Raw genomic sequence first — 17,827 nt, 5'->3', positions numbered from 1 at the left:
AAAAAATTGAAAGAGTTGTAATAGAATTTCTGACAGTGATGGCAAATAAATTTAGGATTATCTGATTTGGATGAGGTAATCATTTAATCTTACAGGTCATTTAATCTTAGAGTTAAGCAAACATTTTTCCATAAAGGATCAGGTAGTAAAATTTTAGGCTTATATAGTCAATATGGCCTCTTGTCGTGACCACTCAGCTCTGCTGTTTTACCGCAGAAGCACCACAGACAATACATAAATGAATGGTCATGCTTGTGTTCTATAAAACTATATTTGAACACTGAAATTTGAATTTTATATAACTTTCACATATCAAAAATACTCTTATTTTCTGTCAGCCACTTAAAAATGTAAAAATCAAGCTTAGTTTTTAGATAGTTTAAAAAAAAAATACAAGAACAGACTGGATTTGGCCCATGGGCTGTAGTTTGCTTCCTCCTATCCTTGAGCCTAACCTGTCTACATTTACATACGTCTTTTGGAGCTTTTATAACATGTTCTCCAGGACTTCAGGCAGGTCATGGATGATAGGGTTTTTTTCTGTGAAGTAAACGAAGACAACAGAGGATGTTTTAATTGAAAATTATTTCCCAGTATAGGAATTAAAGTAGCTTTCTAGATCTCAGAAACTTCGTCTAAAAGGAGAGTAATAGATAGGAAGCACAACTAATTGAATGAAAACGTGTAAACATTAGCATAGATTTAAGAGGACCCTCCATCTTTAAAATATATCTAACTCTTTTCTTTATATGTATTCAGGATGACACTTAAACCTACGAGCAATCATCTCTATTCTCTTTCCCTGTTTAGATCAGACTAAGGATCTGTCAGAAGCAGTTGAAGAACTTTAAAGAGTGGTTAGTGGGGAGAATTAATGTCAAAATGACCACAGCCCAGCTTTTGCCTTGGAATCTCTGCTAGTTCCTGTGTCACTCTCATTCCCGTAACTCCCACTCCTAACCTACCTTTTTGTTTTCCCTTTTCTATTTCCTTTTCACAAACCAACTTTTGTTTCTTTCTCTCATTTAGCTATAATAAGGTGATTTTAAATTTTTAATGAATAAAGTTGTATCCTCATTTATTTTAAAAAGTTAGAGTTAAATTTTCTATTTACTTTCTCCATAACTTTCTCCCATCCCAACGCTCCCTTTCTTTCCAAAAAGAAAAACCCGTTAATTGATGTGTAAGTACCTTTTAGAAAGAAAAATATTTTCTATTCTAAGTGTTGAATGGGGGCCATTTTTATCCTAAATAATCACTTTCCTTTTGATTGCATTTATTGCAATCATAGAGTGCATAGTCAGTGAACTGTTGGCATGTTATACATGTAATCTGAGTTTGTTATTTTTTTAAAAAGACCATTTTGTGGTTGAAATTTCTATGGCTGTGTTTCTTTAAATTTTTTGAGTAAGTCATCAGTTTATTCTGTGATGAATATGATTAACATAAAACTGTAGATTTACTTTACAGAAGTATTCAATACTCACACATATTTTGAATTCCATGGTTTCAGTACCTCAAATAGTACCTTGTTCAAGTAAGCACTTCAAAAAATGTGTTTGATGACAGTGTGCTCACTTCTGCTTTGTGCTCTCTACTTTACATTATCACATTGCTTAAAGGTAGTCTGAATGTCCCTACTGCTGTTGTACCTCTGAGAGCCTTGTACAGAAATACAAAGCTCTGAAACTCTGTGTTATCTTTTTTCATTTGTGGTACTTCTATACTGGAAATAACTAATACATAATGTTTAAAGCCAAAATACTAAGGAATGAATCTGTATCTTAGGGGGAACCGCTGTGAATTGTTTTTAAAAAAGGTGTTTACTCCAGGAAGAAAAAGGAGTATCAGAGGAAGAACTGTACAGATCAAAATGGGAAGTTTGTCTTAATAAAATAATTGTCTTTGGGAAATGATTAAGAATTTCAAATATATATATATTTTATATATATATATGTATTAAAACATAGGTAATCATTTAGTACAGCTGTGCTGTTTCATCTTTAGTGATAATTTTTTTTTTTTTTCCTGAATGCACTTTTGGCACAGATGGAAGTACTTCACTTAGGGATTGTTACTTGCCTAGTGAGGCAGGTACATTTTGAAAGTTGTTCAACTCATCTCCTTAAAAAGAAATTATATACTATGAGAAAAGAGGTTCATTTTGAAGGTATAAATATAACATAAAGGTGTAAAGCTGAATTTTTGTAGGCAAACATAAGTTTCTACAGTTGTTTTTCAATATCTTCAGTGTGCTTCCCACGTAACAACTCGAGTCTAAATATTACCCTCTGTTTATAACTTGAAGTCCCTTGATAATAGCTTTAAAGTTGATCGTCTAAGTCTGTGTGTGCTGGAATAAGCAGAAGTAACCTAGCAAGTATTATTCAGGAGAGGGTTTGTTATCTGAATATAAACATAGATTTAGAAATGTATTGTTGGCTTATACATTAAGATGGAAAGGAAATATTTTTGAATAATATCTTTAAGGCAGCAGTTTGTTTCTTGTTAATTTAGACTTGCCAGTTTAATATCTTTTTTGTCTTTTACGATAATAAGTCATTCTATGAAAGTAGGACTTTCTGGAGACAAAGATTCTTTGCTAAAGATTTATTACTGAGTTTTGCTAACTTTCTTTTCCAAGGTGTCTGATGGCCAAGAGTCTACACCACCAACACCTGCACCCACTTCAGGAATTGTGGGTGCATTAATGGAAGTGATGCAGAAAAGGAGCAAAGCCATTCATTCTTCAGGTAGAGAGAGAGAGCGAGACAGAGAGTGTGTGTGTAATAAATTTGAATGACATTCTGTTATTTTTATTTTAGACTGTCTTTGCTAGCTTTCTCTCTGCTAATTGAGTAACTACTGATATGGGCTCTAGGGTGTATTTTAAAAAGTTGTTGCCTCTGTGACTAGTCTGAGACTTAACAAATGCAACACCACCACAGCCATAGCCATAAATTGAAAGAACAGCTTTGGGAATATTGACCGTTTTGTTTCCTATATCAGGAAATGCTGATAGACTTCCTAGCAAACAACCTCTAAACAAAGCTTGAGATTTTCAGATCTTATTCCTGTGACATTACTGTGACATAAAAGATTCAGGGCCGGGTGCAGTGACTCATGCCTGTAATCCCAGCAGTTTGGGAGGCCGAGACGGGTGGATCACCTGAGGTTGGGAGTTCGAGACCAGCCCAGCCAATATGGAGAAATTCCGTCTCTACTAAAAATACAAAAAAATTAGCCGGCGTGGTGGCACATGCCTGTAATTCCAGCTACTCGGGAGGCTGAGGCAGGAGAATCACTTGAACCCGGGAGGTGGAGGTCACGATGAGCCAGGATCGCACCATTGCACTCCAGCCTGGGCAACAAGAGCAAAACTTCGTCTCAAAAAAATAAAATTAATTAAATAATAATAATAAATCAGGCTATTTACCTCATCTGTGAGGATTAGGACTAAGAATTTTAAGTAATTTTTACTGTTTCTAGAGTTTGCTAAAGAATACTGACCTTTTTAAAACCTTTATCATTTTCTAAAAGGTTGATTTGAATAAACCAGTACCTATTCTGAGTTTATTGTTAAACATATACATACCACCATATAAATGAATGTTGCTTTAAAGAAAGAACAAGAATATGAGTTTTGCTGATTGGAGTGGTTAAGGTTTGCTAAATAGCTTCTCTAACATAATGTGCTAGAATCAGATCTTTCTTCTTATTAGATTTATTTAATCTCTGAGCCTCAGTTTCTTGTTTGTTACATTCAGAGAATTCACAAAGCATATAGATGTGAGAATTAAATAGTATGTCACTAATCAGCAGATTGCCTAGCACATAGTAGGTGCTCAATAAATGTTATCTTCCTTTTGTTTCTCTGTAAGGATGTGCATGTCTTAAGATCCTTGAGCAATGTTTGTTTTCCTTAAATAGGCATATTTGTTCCATTACAGAGACAGAGATAAATATTTATTGTGGAATAGTAATAAAATTTTGACAAGACAACAGAAGTCCCTTCCTTCATCGACATGCATTAGGTCTAATGAGAGAGAGAGAGACAAGCAGTAAACAAAGCAAACTAGAAAAATGTATAGTATGTTAAATGGTGACATGAACTAAGGACAAAAGTCTAACAGAAAAGGGAAATAGGGAGCAGGCTGTTGAGAGAGAGAGAGAGGTTCATTTTGAAATGATAAAGAATGATAAGGGACGATAAAGCCTAACTGAGGCGACATTTACGAAAAGACCAGCAGTTCAGGAAGTGAACCATGTAGAAAACTAGGGAAAGTGTATCCGATGGAAAGAACAGAAAATATAAAGTCTGTTAGGTTGAGAAACAATGAGGAGATCAGGGAGCTTGCAAGAGAGGGAGGGAAAGAATAGTAAGGAATGAAATACAAGAAGTCGTTGGAGACCCCTTGAAGTACACTAGCTTTTATTCTGAATGTGATGGGAAGCCATTGGAGGGTTTTTAGCAGAGGTATAGTAATGATCCAAGCAAGAGATCATGGAGACTTGAACCAGGTTTATAGCACCAATGAGAAGTGGTTAAATATTAGTTATATTTTGAATGTGGAGATCACTGGGTTTGCTGATGGTTTGAAAATGAAAGTTGAAGAAAAATAAGAGTGCAAGATAACTCGAAGGTTTTTGACTTGAAAAACTGGAAAGGGGAAGGACTTAGGAAGAAAAAGTTTGAAAGGGAAGATTAGGAGTTTGGTTTTACATATTAAATTTGAGATACCTGTTAATTCAACTATAGATCTGGAGTAGGCATTTGGTTATGAGTCTGGAAGTCACAGGAAAGGTCTGAATTGTTAAATTGCATGTCAGTAGGATATACATAGACACATGGTATTTAAAGTTAAGGTTATATCTATGGTATAGTCTTCTTCAGCAAACTCTAAAAACAGTGAAAATTGCCTAAATTCTTAGCCCTAATCCTCACAGATGAGGTAAACTGCCAGAATTTTTTATGTCATAGTAATGTCACAGGAATGAGATTAAAAATCTCAAGCTTTTGTTTAGAGGTTGTTTGCTAGGAAGAGATAAAGAAAGGTCTTCATTCATTCATAAGAAATGTAAGGCTTCTGTGAGATACATGATTCTGAAAATGCATTTATTCTATGCTGGTATCTGTGAGTTCTGCTAATTATTTCCCTACAATACGTTTTTTTTCTTAAATACATAATAGTCACGCTAATATAATGAAAATATAGGATGGTTTTTACTTATTTTCAGACCCATTTCTTTTAACTATTAGTATTTCTGTGATAGTACCTGATGATGGAATTATTAGCTACATCTTCCTCTTCATCATAGATACTGATAAGTATCTGTCTTTTGTCACTCTGTAATGCCAGCATAGTCGGGTGTCTTTGATGCTATTCAGGTAAATTTTGTGAAGCATGTCTAGCATAAGCTAGTAGCAAATTATTTCCCTTGCTAGAAAGTAAACACAAAAATTAACATGAAGTCAGTTGAACTCCTTTCCAAATAAATTCTGTAACAATTTAGAGCTGACCATCAGACTTAAATAAATAAATAATAATAATTGTTGTAAAAGTAACAACTTAGTTTAGGGCTAAGAGAAGATAATGTTGCCTCGCTCAGGCTTCTGTTATTCAAGTTCTAATACTACAACTCCAGTACTTCTTCAAATACTACCTTCACACAATCAATTTTATATGGAGAAAAATAGAAGAAAAAGATGGTTCTGTGTTCTGTACATGTAACCCACACGTATGTCACGCAGTCTTACTGGCTCTTTATCATTACCAAGTACAATTACTCAGCTACTGTCTCACTTTATATACTTGGCCTTCATGGGTCCTGTATGTATAGATATATAAATGTATATATATTTACATATAGCATATATATTTATACATATTTTATATATAGGTATATAAAGAGGTTAAATATGGAAAGTCAGTATAATATAGAAGTATGCTTATAAAATCTGATGACATCTAAATATTCCTTCAACAAATATTTATTGAACAACTGATGCGTAGCGCTGTTTTGGTGTTGAGGATACAGTGAAAAATAAGATAGGCAAGGTACCCGCTGTCATGGAACTTAATAGATAAAGTATAATAATTTTAGATATTAGTAAGTGATATGAGGAAAATAAAATGGGATAGGCAGTTACTGATTGTGGGGAAGGGCTGTACTTTACATATGATGGTCAGGAAAGGCCTCTCTGAGGAAGTGGTTTTTGAATGGTTCCTAAATGATGAAAAGATTCAGTTTAACAAAAGAAATAGCTACTGCAGAAGTTCTAAAGCCAGAATAAGATTGGTAAGTTTAAGGGACAGAAAGGAGACCATCTTACTAGAGAGAGTGACTTGAATGGAGAGTGCATTATGAGAAAAGTTTGGGGAGAGGGAGAGACTATATCTGGGCAAATCATGTAGGATCTTGTGGAGGGAGATAAAGTCAGACTTCATTCAAATAGCAGTGGTAGCCACAGGAGGACTTTAAGAAGGGTAGCAACATATTTTTTAAACTTGGAATTTAAATAATACCACTCCATTTGCTCTGAGTCAGATAGACTCTAGAGTTACAATAATCCAGGCAGGATGTGATGGTGGTGTGGAGAGTAGCAGTGAAAGAGGTGAAAAAGAGCAGGCTTGATAATTGGATCGTGAAAAAGGAGGAAGTAATAATAATTTCTAGGTTTTTGGCCTGATTATGTGACAGGATGGTGATGCCATTTACTGAAATGGAGCAGACCAGGATGGAGCAGGAAAAGAAGATTGGGGAAGGAAATAAAAGTTAGAAGTTTTGAACTTGAGAATCCACGTGAAGAGTACAAGAAGGCAGTTGGATTTGTGACAGGTCAACCCAGATGTGATTTTATACATTAACAGGTTGAAATTTGTCACATAGATGTTAAGGAACTAGAACCGTTGTCTTCTGAGCCCTGTTTTAATCTTTAGTTTACTATCATACTCTATAAATATTTTTCTTTAGATTCACTTTAAACTGTTTCAGTAACTGGATTCTTCTGGGAGTCACGTTATCTGTGTTTCAGGAGTTAAATAATTGGAGAAACCACCCAAGAATTATGTAATGTCATTTTATTTATGCATATGTTTTAATTATCTCGATTATTTTCTTCTAGATGAAGATGAAGATGAAGATGATGAAGAAGATTTTGAGGATGATGATGAGTGGGAAGACTGATCTATATATTATATATATATATATTTTTAAGGTGAAATACTAAACACTACTTTCTGTCTGTGGATTCTGTAAAATTATCATGTAAATGTTCTACCAATTTGCTGTATATTTTTGTTGCCTTTTTTGCTTTTTTTTAATCTGTGCAATACCTCATTTAATCTGTAAAGGTTTGTCGTAATCCTCTACAAAGCTACTCCCTGTTATTGTGTGCAAGTTTACACCAGGATGCTCACTTGATTTGTGAATATTTTTCATTCCATCAACAAGGGAGTTTAAATACTATATGTGAGACTGACAAAAACCTTAATGTAATTTACTTATAATGCCAGAAGGAAAACACTATTTTCATACCCTACTTTTTCTGTACCTAAATTTTCTTAAAAAAAAAAAATCTAGTATAGCACTACATTCTTTTTTAAGTGATGCAAACCTTAGTTTCTTTAGCCCCTTTATTTTGAATACAACGCTACATATGAATGTTGAAGCTGATACATTGCACAGTTCTGTAGATATCACTACACCGATGCAGTTTCTCAAATTTTAGCAATATGCTCTACGTAAAATCACTACAGAGATACTAGTGGGGAAGATGAGTAACACACCTCTTACAGCAATACTGCCTGTTATTGGTACAGCAGTGGTATTTGCAGACTGGGATCATAAGGAGCCCTTACATACTTGTTATTGACTGAGTTTATTTTTATGCTGTAGCAAATGTGGCAGGCTCTTTTTGGCAAAATTTGTCAAAATTTTTTTGGTATTACTCTGAAACAAAATTTAAGTTGGAGTTTGGGGGATTTAGGGAGTAGTTTTCATTCTACATGAACTGAAATAATATGATTACAAATCAGAATAGTACTAAAATACTGTGGAATTTTAGCATTTTTATTTTGCACTTTGTGTGGATTGAGGTATTCAGAAATACCAACCATAAAAATCTAATCTAGTTGGCAAAGATACGCATCGAAGCACAGAACCTAACATGCATTTATTTTGATAATTTTTGAGGGTTTTTGTCAAATAGCATGTGAAGGGTTACATTTTTCTTAAGATTGGTGGTCCCAATGTCAAATTTCTTGGAACACATAACTGAATGATAGATTTTTTTTTTTTAAAGATAAAACTTTACAACCTGCACATTTGTTATGCATACTAAATGGTGTGTTAAAAATAGGGTTTCTTTGCCTCTCTACAGTACACTAATCTGCCTAAAGGTGGTTGTTTCATATTTATAATGCTAATTGTCATACCTACCTACTTTAAATTTTAGGTAGAAAATTATCTGATTTAAATACAGACACATATTTTTCTCACATTGAGTCATATGCATAATGTAGTTCCAAATGTATTTCATTACTATAGTCACAATATCCAACTAAAAATTACGCTATCTAGAATTGTACCGACCAAAAACTTTAGTATTGGCAGATCTTGACAGGCTGGACCTGCAAGATGTGGCTTGAATTTTAACCATTTATTACATAATCTCTAGTGATCATGCATCTAGTTATCATAAGAAATAATTTAAAAGGTTTTGTTGCTGAAAGCAGTAAGTGGTGCAGTAAAATAGTTAAGTTATTCAAAGAATGTTATCTTTCTTGCAAGAGTAATTTAAGCACATGGGAAAGATTCTAGACTTTTTGTTTCTTGCAACAACAGTGCCCTCTGCTGCTAGAAACCTTTTTCTACTTACTATCATTTTTATTGTGGCTTTAGCTCAGTGAATCTGGTGCAGATGAGGCTGGACAACTACTAACCAATAAAATCAGGAATTTGTACAAAAGTTAAATGGGATATTATAATTATTTCAAGTAATGTTAATTTAAAATTTTTTTTTTCTTTTTGACAATATAAAAAACATTTTAAATTTCCTAGAAATGTCTTCAGGGTAAGGCCAGTTTAAGATCTCTCTTAACTTTTGGCCAATAAATCCTAGATTTTCCAGCTAACTTTGGTGGTAATAAATATTTATCAGGAGCTTCTCTCAGCAGAGAGTATCCATTCTTTGAATTCGAAGCACAATTTTAAACATGTAAAATGGACATATAATTTGCCAAAGGTAATTGGTTTACTCTTTTTTTCTTAAAGAAAAAAAAGACATTGGTTGTTGTTGCAAAAAGTCTAAATTACTATCGGTTGAAACACAGCAGCTGTGGAGTTCAGTCCAGGCATGAAGACTAAATCTGCTTTACCAAGTAAGGTGTAAGGTTGCATGTTTCAGTCCTCTACCATCCTGCACTGTGAGCAGCACTATACCTGTGCGTTGTCTGAAAGCCTCCTGTATATTCTCCAGCTAAATGGTCGTCTGGTAGCCTTTGCATTTAACAAACTAGCATGAGGCTTTTTATATCTAAATGCTACGTGATAGACAATTTCAGCTAGCCACATATTGTATGTATGAGATTCATAAAGACTTTCAATCATTTCATTTTCAAACAACTGAAATTTTGTTTAGTATGTGAATTCTTTTTTTGAAATGTATAGTGAATAGGATGTTGCACTGGTGGCAATTCATCATGGAGCATAATAAAATTAATTTGACCCAAATAGTATAAAATAATGTGTTTTATTTATTGTCAAAAGAGTCAAATAGGTTTAATTGTTTTTTAACTGTATAGTGAAGGGTACACAGCAATCAATGATAATGGTTGATGTTTTCAGCAGACTGCATGCCCTGAGAGTTAGAGTGTGCCATTAAATAAACATGGTAAGCAGAAGAATGTTACACCCTGTTCTGTTGGGAAACATGACAGCTGCTCAGCAGCTCCCCTAGAAGCCACTGCTGTGGTTTACAGAGCATTCACATTGCAAGGTCAAACTGTTTGGAGCTCTGCCACATACCAAAAATGTTGAAGTTTTCTAAATCATAATGACATTGGAGTTTACTGGTAGTTTCAATAAATGCCAAATATAGCAGCTTGTAATGGGACATAAGTAGCTTTTAATAAATGATATCAAAGAGGGTGCTCGTTTTAAACAGGAAACTGTGTTTTTGATAAATAGAATTTTCTGTTTCACTGACTGGAACAAGTGGGTGTCTGAAGATTAAACTGAGTTGCGGAATTCAGAGTGTAGGATGCTACAAAATTACTTAAGAGCTTTGGCCAAATTTAACAACCATTTCAAGAGTAATACATTCTGTTAAATAAAAGTTGTTTCTGTTGTGCAAATGTGAACACTTAAGAATATATTAGACTTTTAAAAGAATTTTTTAAAGAGAAGTGAAATATGCCTAAGAATTGTTTCTGTCACATCATTTTTATCTAATGAACAAAGGGGATTCCCGAGATAACTCTTGTTTTAGAAACAGAGTTCCTAAAGGACAAGTATAGAGATAAGGCTTATTTATAGTACACTAGAAAAACCTTTATGGAAATGTTGGGAAATTTTACTTTCCACCTTTATTGACATTGTCACATCTCACCTCCAAAACACAGCATTCTTTATAATCTCTTGGTCATTTATTCATGGATTAAAAAAAAAAAACAAAACTTTGCTTTCTAAGGAAGCCTCTGGGAAAGGTATAGTACACTGTTATGAATATGTTAGGGAACATGCTTTACAGCCACCGCCTTTACTTCTGTATGTAATACGTGGCATCCTCCACTGCCGTGAGGAGCCTATTGAAAAATTTGTCTCCGGGTGCATCTGCCATAGGTTTTTCCAAAAAAAGAAAAGCATCAGAGATTGTGTTAACTGTTGATACAGTGTTTACTATTACCCAAGTCCAGTGTAACTCTAAATTGGCCATGCACACCATCAAGATGGACAAGTCAAGAATAGCACACAATTATTTTGAGTAAAACATAATGGATTATAGTTTATAGGTGGTTTCAGTCTAATCAGATATTTGTGTATTGGGGCATTTTTAAAAACTTGAAGTAGTCCCTGAATTATTTAACAACCACAAAAAATCTACCTTAAGATTAAAAAAAAAAAGTATTTAGCAAAGTTCAATTTCAGCAGTATCAGATTGCATATTGGAACTTGAACAAAACACTGTTTTCTGTCTTGAATTGGTTAGCATTTCTTGACCTAAATTTTGTCTTGTCTAGCTATTGCTAGAGGTGTGAAGATTTTCATCAAGGCCTAATTTTAAGGATTTTTAAAAAATCAAAATAATCACATTTAATTATGAACTAAATGTGTAGTGGACATTAAGATACAACAGTGGATAGGATAGGTCCCCACCCACATTTACATCATTTAAATCTAAAATACTTTCTTCATAAATGAAAGACGTTTGGAGACCATTGAGTTATATGAGAACAGAGGCATGTGGACACCACCACGCCTATTCTCTAATTTTGCAGGTGAGAGTTCATTCATACAGTGCTTGTGGGGCTTGCCCGAGGTTAATTAGAAGTATCTTTACTAGAAGCCAGATCTGACTAGTTCAGCTGCTCTTTCTCATGCACCATAATCCTATTGTATGGCTTTCTCTTTTTCTTAAGGATAAACTGCAGATTTCATTTGTTTCTGAAAGATATATGGCTACAAATGTCACCCTTTCTCATATCATCTGGGTGTTGGTAGACGCCGCCAACATCCTGTGTCCATCTCTAACCAGAAAAGCTAGCTTGCTTTGAGGAGCCAGCCTCTGACTCTGATGCATGTGATTGTATTTTGGCTCATTGGTGGCAGTCACCCTACATTGTCCAAGCATTTGGTCATCACAGGGCATTTCTGTCATCTAGTACAGAGTTGAAATGAGGTTGAGCTTTTCATTCTACATCCAAATTATTTTTGTCAAGTTACTTACAGATGTAAATAGGCATTGTTTTTACTTAGACATAAGTATAAGTCTTTACAATCAACTTGTCTGACAGAAAATTAGTTTAAGAATATATTAATTTTCTGAATAATACTTGATCAACAGCTGCACTGTCAATTTAAAGACCGGGAGTTCTTCCAAGGACCACAAGGACAATGTTTCAAATCCAACTTTCTGGCTTTATTATTGATGAGAGAGAAGGAGATCCTAACTTGGTTGCATGTATTTCAACCTTACTGGAAAAGAGGCAGGAAAATAAAATGTGGGTCTTGTATTTGTGAAACAAATACAAGAAACAAATGAAAAGGCATTATGTCCGGGTAACTATGGAAAAGCAAAGCTGTTCATGTCTCAGTTCTATAGTTGTCTTAAAGGCAAGTATAATTTAGCTCACTAAGTCAGTGTCTGGCATAAGTTTTTTTTTTAAGCCAGGGTGGGAATCTAAGGAGGCAGAGAACAGAAAGGAGAGTTTGTGTTTGTAAGCATATTTTGGTGATCTGGGGAATGCTCAGCAAGTAGAATTAAGAATGCAGTTGAATTCTTAATTAAGAATTAAGAAATGCTGTTGAATCTCCGTTTTTAGGGACAAAAACTAGTTCTAGAGGGGGAAACTCATATTTGTGTTTTGTTTGTTTATTGAGCAAGGATGTGAATGCATAAGGGCCAAACCTTTTCTTAATTTTGGTAGCTAAAGCTCAGAACTACACCTGACCATTCAAGTGTAAGGGTTTTTTCTTTTTCTTTTTTTTTTTTAAAGTTTTCTGAATGTTGTGGATACAAGCATAGTCTTAGTATTTCAACCACATTCTTTCCAAACCACCATTAAATGGACCTTAGGATTCTATTTAAGAGGCCTTGCTTTGGCCATGGTTGAATATCTGGATGCTCTAGAACATGCTTATAATGGACTTGCTGCCCAGAGATGTTTAGGAAGTTCAAGTAGATTCTGAGCCAGATTTAGATCTGCACCAGTGCCCTAAAGTTCTATAGCCAACATACTGCATTAACTTGACATGGTTTAGGCCAGTTAGACTGTGCAGAGAGAGGTAGTCTGCACACACTACATGAGCCCTTTAGCACCCTGTTTGCTTTAGCACTTTCATCACTTTGTTTTCCAAAAACTCAAAACAGCAGAAAAACTGATTTGTTATGGGAATCACTGTATTTTTCATGGTTTTTTTGGTTTGTTTGATTCCAAATTGTCTAAATCATACTAACCAAGATCATTCGACCAGCTTAGGAAAAACAAATAGATTGTGCATTTGAGTTCAGTTTTGATTCTGTAAAGACTTTGCAAAGACTACTTCACTAATTATGTACTACTGTTAAATGGTATTTGATAGGTTGTTGGAAAAGATAGGGTAACTTCTATGTACAGAAAAAAAGAAATGTAGTTGCCATTACCACTGCATGGCAGGTTAACACTTCAGTGTAGCCTTATCTTGTATGTTGGTCTTACCTTGTGATATTAGGGTTGTGGTAATGAGCCTACAAGTGAACTGCTTGCCATAATAAACTTTGGGGTATGTTTCAACTTGTGAAAAACTATCGCCCTGTCTTCACATTGGTAAGATTTTCCACAAAATTGAGGGTAGACATAGGCGTTGTAAAACTAAAGGAATTTTTTCTGAAGGTTTTCCCCAGAAAGCTTTTAAATATACACGTTTCTTAAATATTAATGGGAAATGGTGACTAAAACAAGAAAGAACAGAAATGTAAGGAAATGTTCTCTTAATATTCCTGAGTCTTCAGAAATTTCCAGAAGTATGATTTATTTTCAAAGCCAATGGATAAATGCATTTGAATGCAAGTATTACTCTGATGTCGTATACTGAAACAAACTATTTTAAATGATGATTACTGTAAGTTGGAAATAGACCCCAGAATAAAACAAATCTCTCTATGTACTAATCTCTAAGATCATGGTAATACAGGAAATTCATGTGACCATATAATGCTAAGTCCCATTGAGAAATCAGGCTTTTTTTTTTTTTTTTTTTTTTTTTTTTTTTTTCTGTCACTTCCTTAGCAAGTATTTATAGTTAAGTTCCCTTGACACAGTGGGATTTGGGATAGAAATTATGCACGGGGACCAATTGGGAAAGAATGGCAAAAAGGCATGCATTGGTGGAGAAGTAAAGGACAGCTGGAAAAGCTTGACACTCTTGGAGAGGTACATTGGTTGTGTGTGTGTGTGTGTGTACCAACAGCTGAGGCCACTTCCAAACGTGCAAAAGCACAAAGCCTGTGTTAGCAGGTCACTGGAGAGGCCAGTCTTGGAACTACTTCATGTTATTTAGAGATTGTCTTAGTATGCATGGGCAAGAACATTTGTGTATATTGATGTATATAAAATATTTATAGAACCATCGTGACCTGTGGAAATTTAAAACAACTTGCTAAGTACAAGGAGAAGGAACTAATGTATAAATTATTCTGTGGCTGACTCCATTTAGATCGAGAAATAGCTTTTTATCCATAGGTCATGATTCTTGGGAGGTTTACATGACTGCACTCAGCATCTAATCTAATGGAAAAATGTTGGTAAAATAAAAGGGTAAGGAGGAGATTTATATTTGTAATTGTTACCCACAAGACTGATAATGGTTCAGTGGTGAAAACAGGCTAGTTGGAAGATTTGGTGGCTACAGGCTGTTTTATGCAAGATGGTTCATATCAAATTGCTGCATAATTTATTTCTAAATATGAGAGTTTAAGTCACTGATGTAGGAAACACATATCCTTGAATCATTTTGTCAAAGCTAAATCATCTGTTTGTTCTCTTGTAATTGGAAAAAGGGACCATTAACCATGGAATTTTGGACATGCAGAAGTCTCTGTGTCCAACATGCTATTGAGAGAAATGTAGGTGGAGGTGGCATTTTTAGATGAATATCTATTCTGGAAGAACTAGCCTGACTAAATATGCACCTTGGCAATGGAATTAGGCAGCTTGCTAGAGCTTTTCCGGTTCTCTTATGGAGGAACGTAAATCATGCTATATAAAATTCAAAATGTAGAAAACTGTTTTTCTCAAATGTTTGGTTTCAAGACCTAAATTTCCAATGGCTTTTTTTTTTCCCTGCAGCATCTCAAAAGATAGAAACTGCATGATGTTGAACAGGCAACTAGAAGAAACAACAGGTTTCAGAGAATCATGGCATTGCTTCTCAGTCTTCAGTTACTGCTTCTCTTCAAAGCATTGCTTTACTTTTTCTCTGAATATTATGGTAATAACCTTCATTCTGCTTACAACTTGGAGAAATTATCCAATGCAATTTTGTTTTATAGTTTCTGCCATTCTCTCCTATCCCCCATTACAGCAGTGAGTACGAATTTTCAGGTGCAGGTATTAAGAGGGCAGTGGAGGGGGGTGGATATAAAATGCACAGAGGAGGATTTGTTTTTTCATATATGGGTTCTATAACTTGTAAGCGAATAGATACTGGAGGATGGGTGAAACTTTCATGGGCTTCTTGTTAGTAGTAACAAGAACACCTTAAAATATGCGTCCTGCTTTGCAGTGACAATATGTGTATCAGTCCATAGTGGTATTTTTCTAATACACAGTTTCCAGAGGGCACGATTGAGCCACTTAGTTTGCGTTTCTCAGTGTACACTGCTCTCTGACTTCCTGAGGGTGGCATCCTCTGGCCCTGTCTCCTTTCTACAGAGGTGGTGGTATGTGGGCTGTCATCTAGTTTCAAACTGGACTACATTTTCATGATGGTGAAGAAGCCATTTAGAGGGGCTTCCAAAAGTCCCATGGCTGTGCTCACCCCACTCCCAGACCTTCATCACCAAAATGTTTTTCCTTTGAGGAAAATCATGTTGAAAAGAATTCTTGTAATACTAACTAGTATTTATGGGAACACTTATGAAGTGTTGCACGCTACATGAAATGGTTTCTATAAGCAAGATATCCCAATATTTTAGCCAAAGCAAATGAAACCTAGATTAAATAATTTGCACAAATTTAAGTAGCTAATAATAAATGGCAGAGCTGGGCTTCAAAATAAAGTCTGTCTTAATACAAACCGTTCACCACTATAGTACCCTGCCTACCAGGTAGCATTAAGACACCAGAGATGGTCTGGATGCAATGATAAAATGATTATTCCAATTACCTACTTCAAATATGGAGGGCTTGGGATTTTTCTGCTTATGCACATGCAAAGACCCAAAGAAAAATGCTGTCACACTGATTAAAAAAAAAAAAAAAAGCAACAGAAAGGAAAATACATTATAATCATGCAACTAAACCAGCAGCCACTAAGGCAAGTTTTAAGATTAGAACAGCCCCAGATTTTTGGAGTACGTTAATAGAATTTTTAAAATATTTTATCTGGTTTGCTTATCCCTGATCCCCATTCCCTACTTCACCAATGAAATATTTTTTCCACTTGAAATATTAGATTAGGTAACTGGTATGTTTGAGTAATCCCACATGCTTAATAAATGATTACATAACAATTTATTTGGCATTACCTCAGAGTTTTCTTTGTGAATTTAGAGTAATCTCTGCCAATATGTCTTCTTAAGTATTTCATATTTATTTTATACTTTTGAATGAACCCAATGGTGATTTTTAATTTAAGGAGGTCAGGAACAACTTGAATTTGTTGCTTAAAAAATAAAGTTTGAATTTCTTTAAAAACAGCTTTTATTAGTGACAGCTTCTGAGGCAAAAGGATTGTAATCCATCCCAGCAAGTTCTAACAGGTCAAGATTCCTGTTAAATTTTCTATAAGTGTCTCTGCAGACAGTCACCAGAAATTCTTGGCAGCATTTAGAGAAAAAGTTGGTGTTATTTTGCTCCTCTTGAATGTGATATTTTCAGTTGCTGCTGGTTTCCTGCATAGTCACCACAACTCCCAATTGCTAACATGTTGAAAAAGCAAGAACTGCAGAAGATTGAGGTATAACTTCTAGAAAGAAATTCACAAATAGGTATCAATATATTTTCCCTCTGACTCTTCCCCTTAAATGTAATTTAAGAAGAAAAAAAAGAGCTGTATTTTTCCAGTTTTGCCTCAATGTAAAGCATCCCTTTGAGCTGCTATTTGTTGGATAATTTGTTCACAGGAATGTATTGGCTTTTAATCTGGGTTTTGCCACCAACCCAACCCCAGCTTGACAGGGAATTATTTCACAATAAATTCAGGAAAGACAACTTGCAAACTGTGACCTGAAAGTGACTTTAGATCATTTGTTTTGTGTTTATGTAACAGTGATTAATGGATCTTCTGAGATTCTATTTAGGGAGAAAGACATTTAGCAGTTAGTGCTAGTGACTACAGTTTTTAATGTGAGAAGATTGGTATACATTTCAATAACATGTCTAATTTTTAAAATATTCTCAATATATGGCTCAAAAAAAAAAGCTGTGTTGCTAAAAAACTGTTTAACTTGTTCTAAAGGCTGTAAAGCTAATCACACAATGTTTCAATCTGGAACAAGTGATTAGTCATCTGAAAATTCATGCAGCATTGTCAGTGTACAAACAGATATGTCAAAATGAAACCCTCAGCTTTAGATTGCAAATTTGTCTAATGAACTCCAAGAGTTAAGGTTTTAAAGATTATAATTTCACCTCAGGAGAGTTTATTTAGGGAACCAAACTTCCATTTTCCAGTTGTCAACCCTTGGCTTTCCCAAACACCCTCCCAACTGAAGCCTGCACAGCAATTCCTGACTACACAGCCTGACCTCTGCCACCAGCTCTCACATAGAAAAGGGGTGGAGTCTTTGAGGGAGGAGTGTCAGCACAAGTGAATGTAGATATCCTTAGAACTCTGGCCCTAAAATGTGCCAGTGTTAGAGTGAGATGGTAGAATGAAATGCCTCCGTTGGCGGCTCCTTGGT

At 34.9% G+C, this 17,827-nt stretch overlaps 1 protein-coding gene across 1 annotated transcript in view; it reads left to right on the top strand.

Moving 5' to 3' along the window:
* WASL (WASP like actin nucleation promoting factor) overlaps positions 1-9,735 on the top strand; it is a 66,502-nt gene extending 56,767 nt beyond the window's left edge. Inside the window, exons 10-11 of the mRNA XM_007982787.3 lie at positions 2,645-2,753; positions 7,127-9,735. Coding sequence (XP_007980978.3) covers positions 2,645-2,753; positions 7,127-7,188 — 171 coding nt within the window. The 3' untranslated portion in view covers positions 7,189-9,735. The remainder of the gene's footprint in view (positions 1-2,644; positions 2,754-7,126) is intronic.
* Positions 9,736-17,827: the final 8,092 nt, after the last annotated feature.

The sequence above is a fragment of the Chlorocebus sabaeus genome, chromosome 21 (assembly GCF_047675955.1).
Source record: "Chlorocebus sabaeus isolate Y175 chromosome 21, mChlSab1.0.hap1, whole genome shotgun sequence".
Lineage (NCBI taxonomy): Eukaryota > Metazoa > Chordata > Mammalia > Primates > Cercopithecidae > Chlorocebus > Chlorocebus sabaeus.
This window is presented reverse-complemented; position numbering and strand designations above follow the sequence as displayed.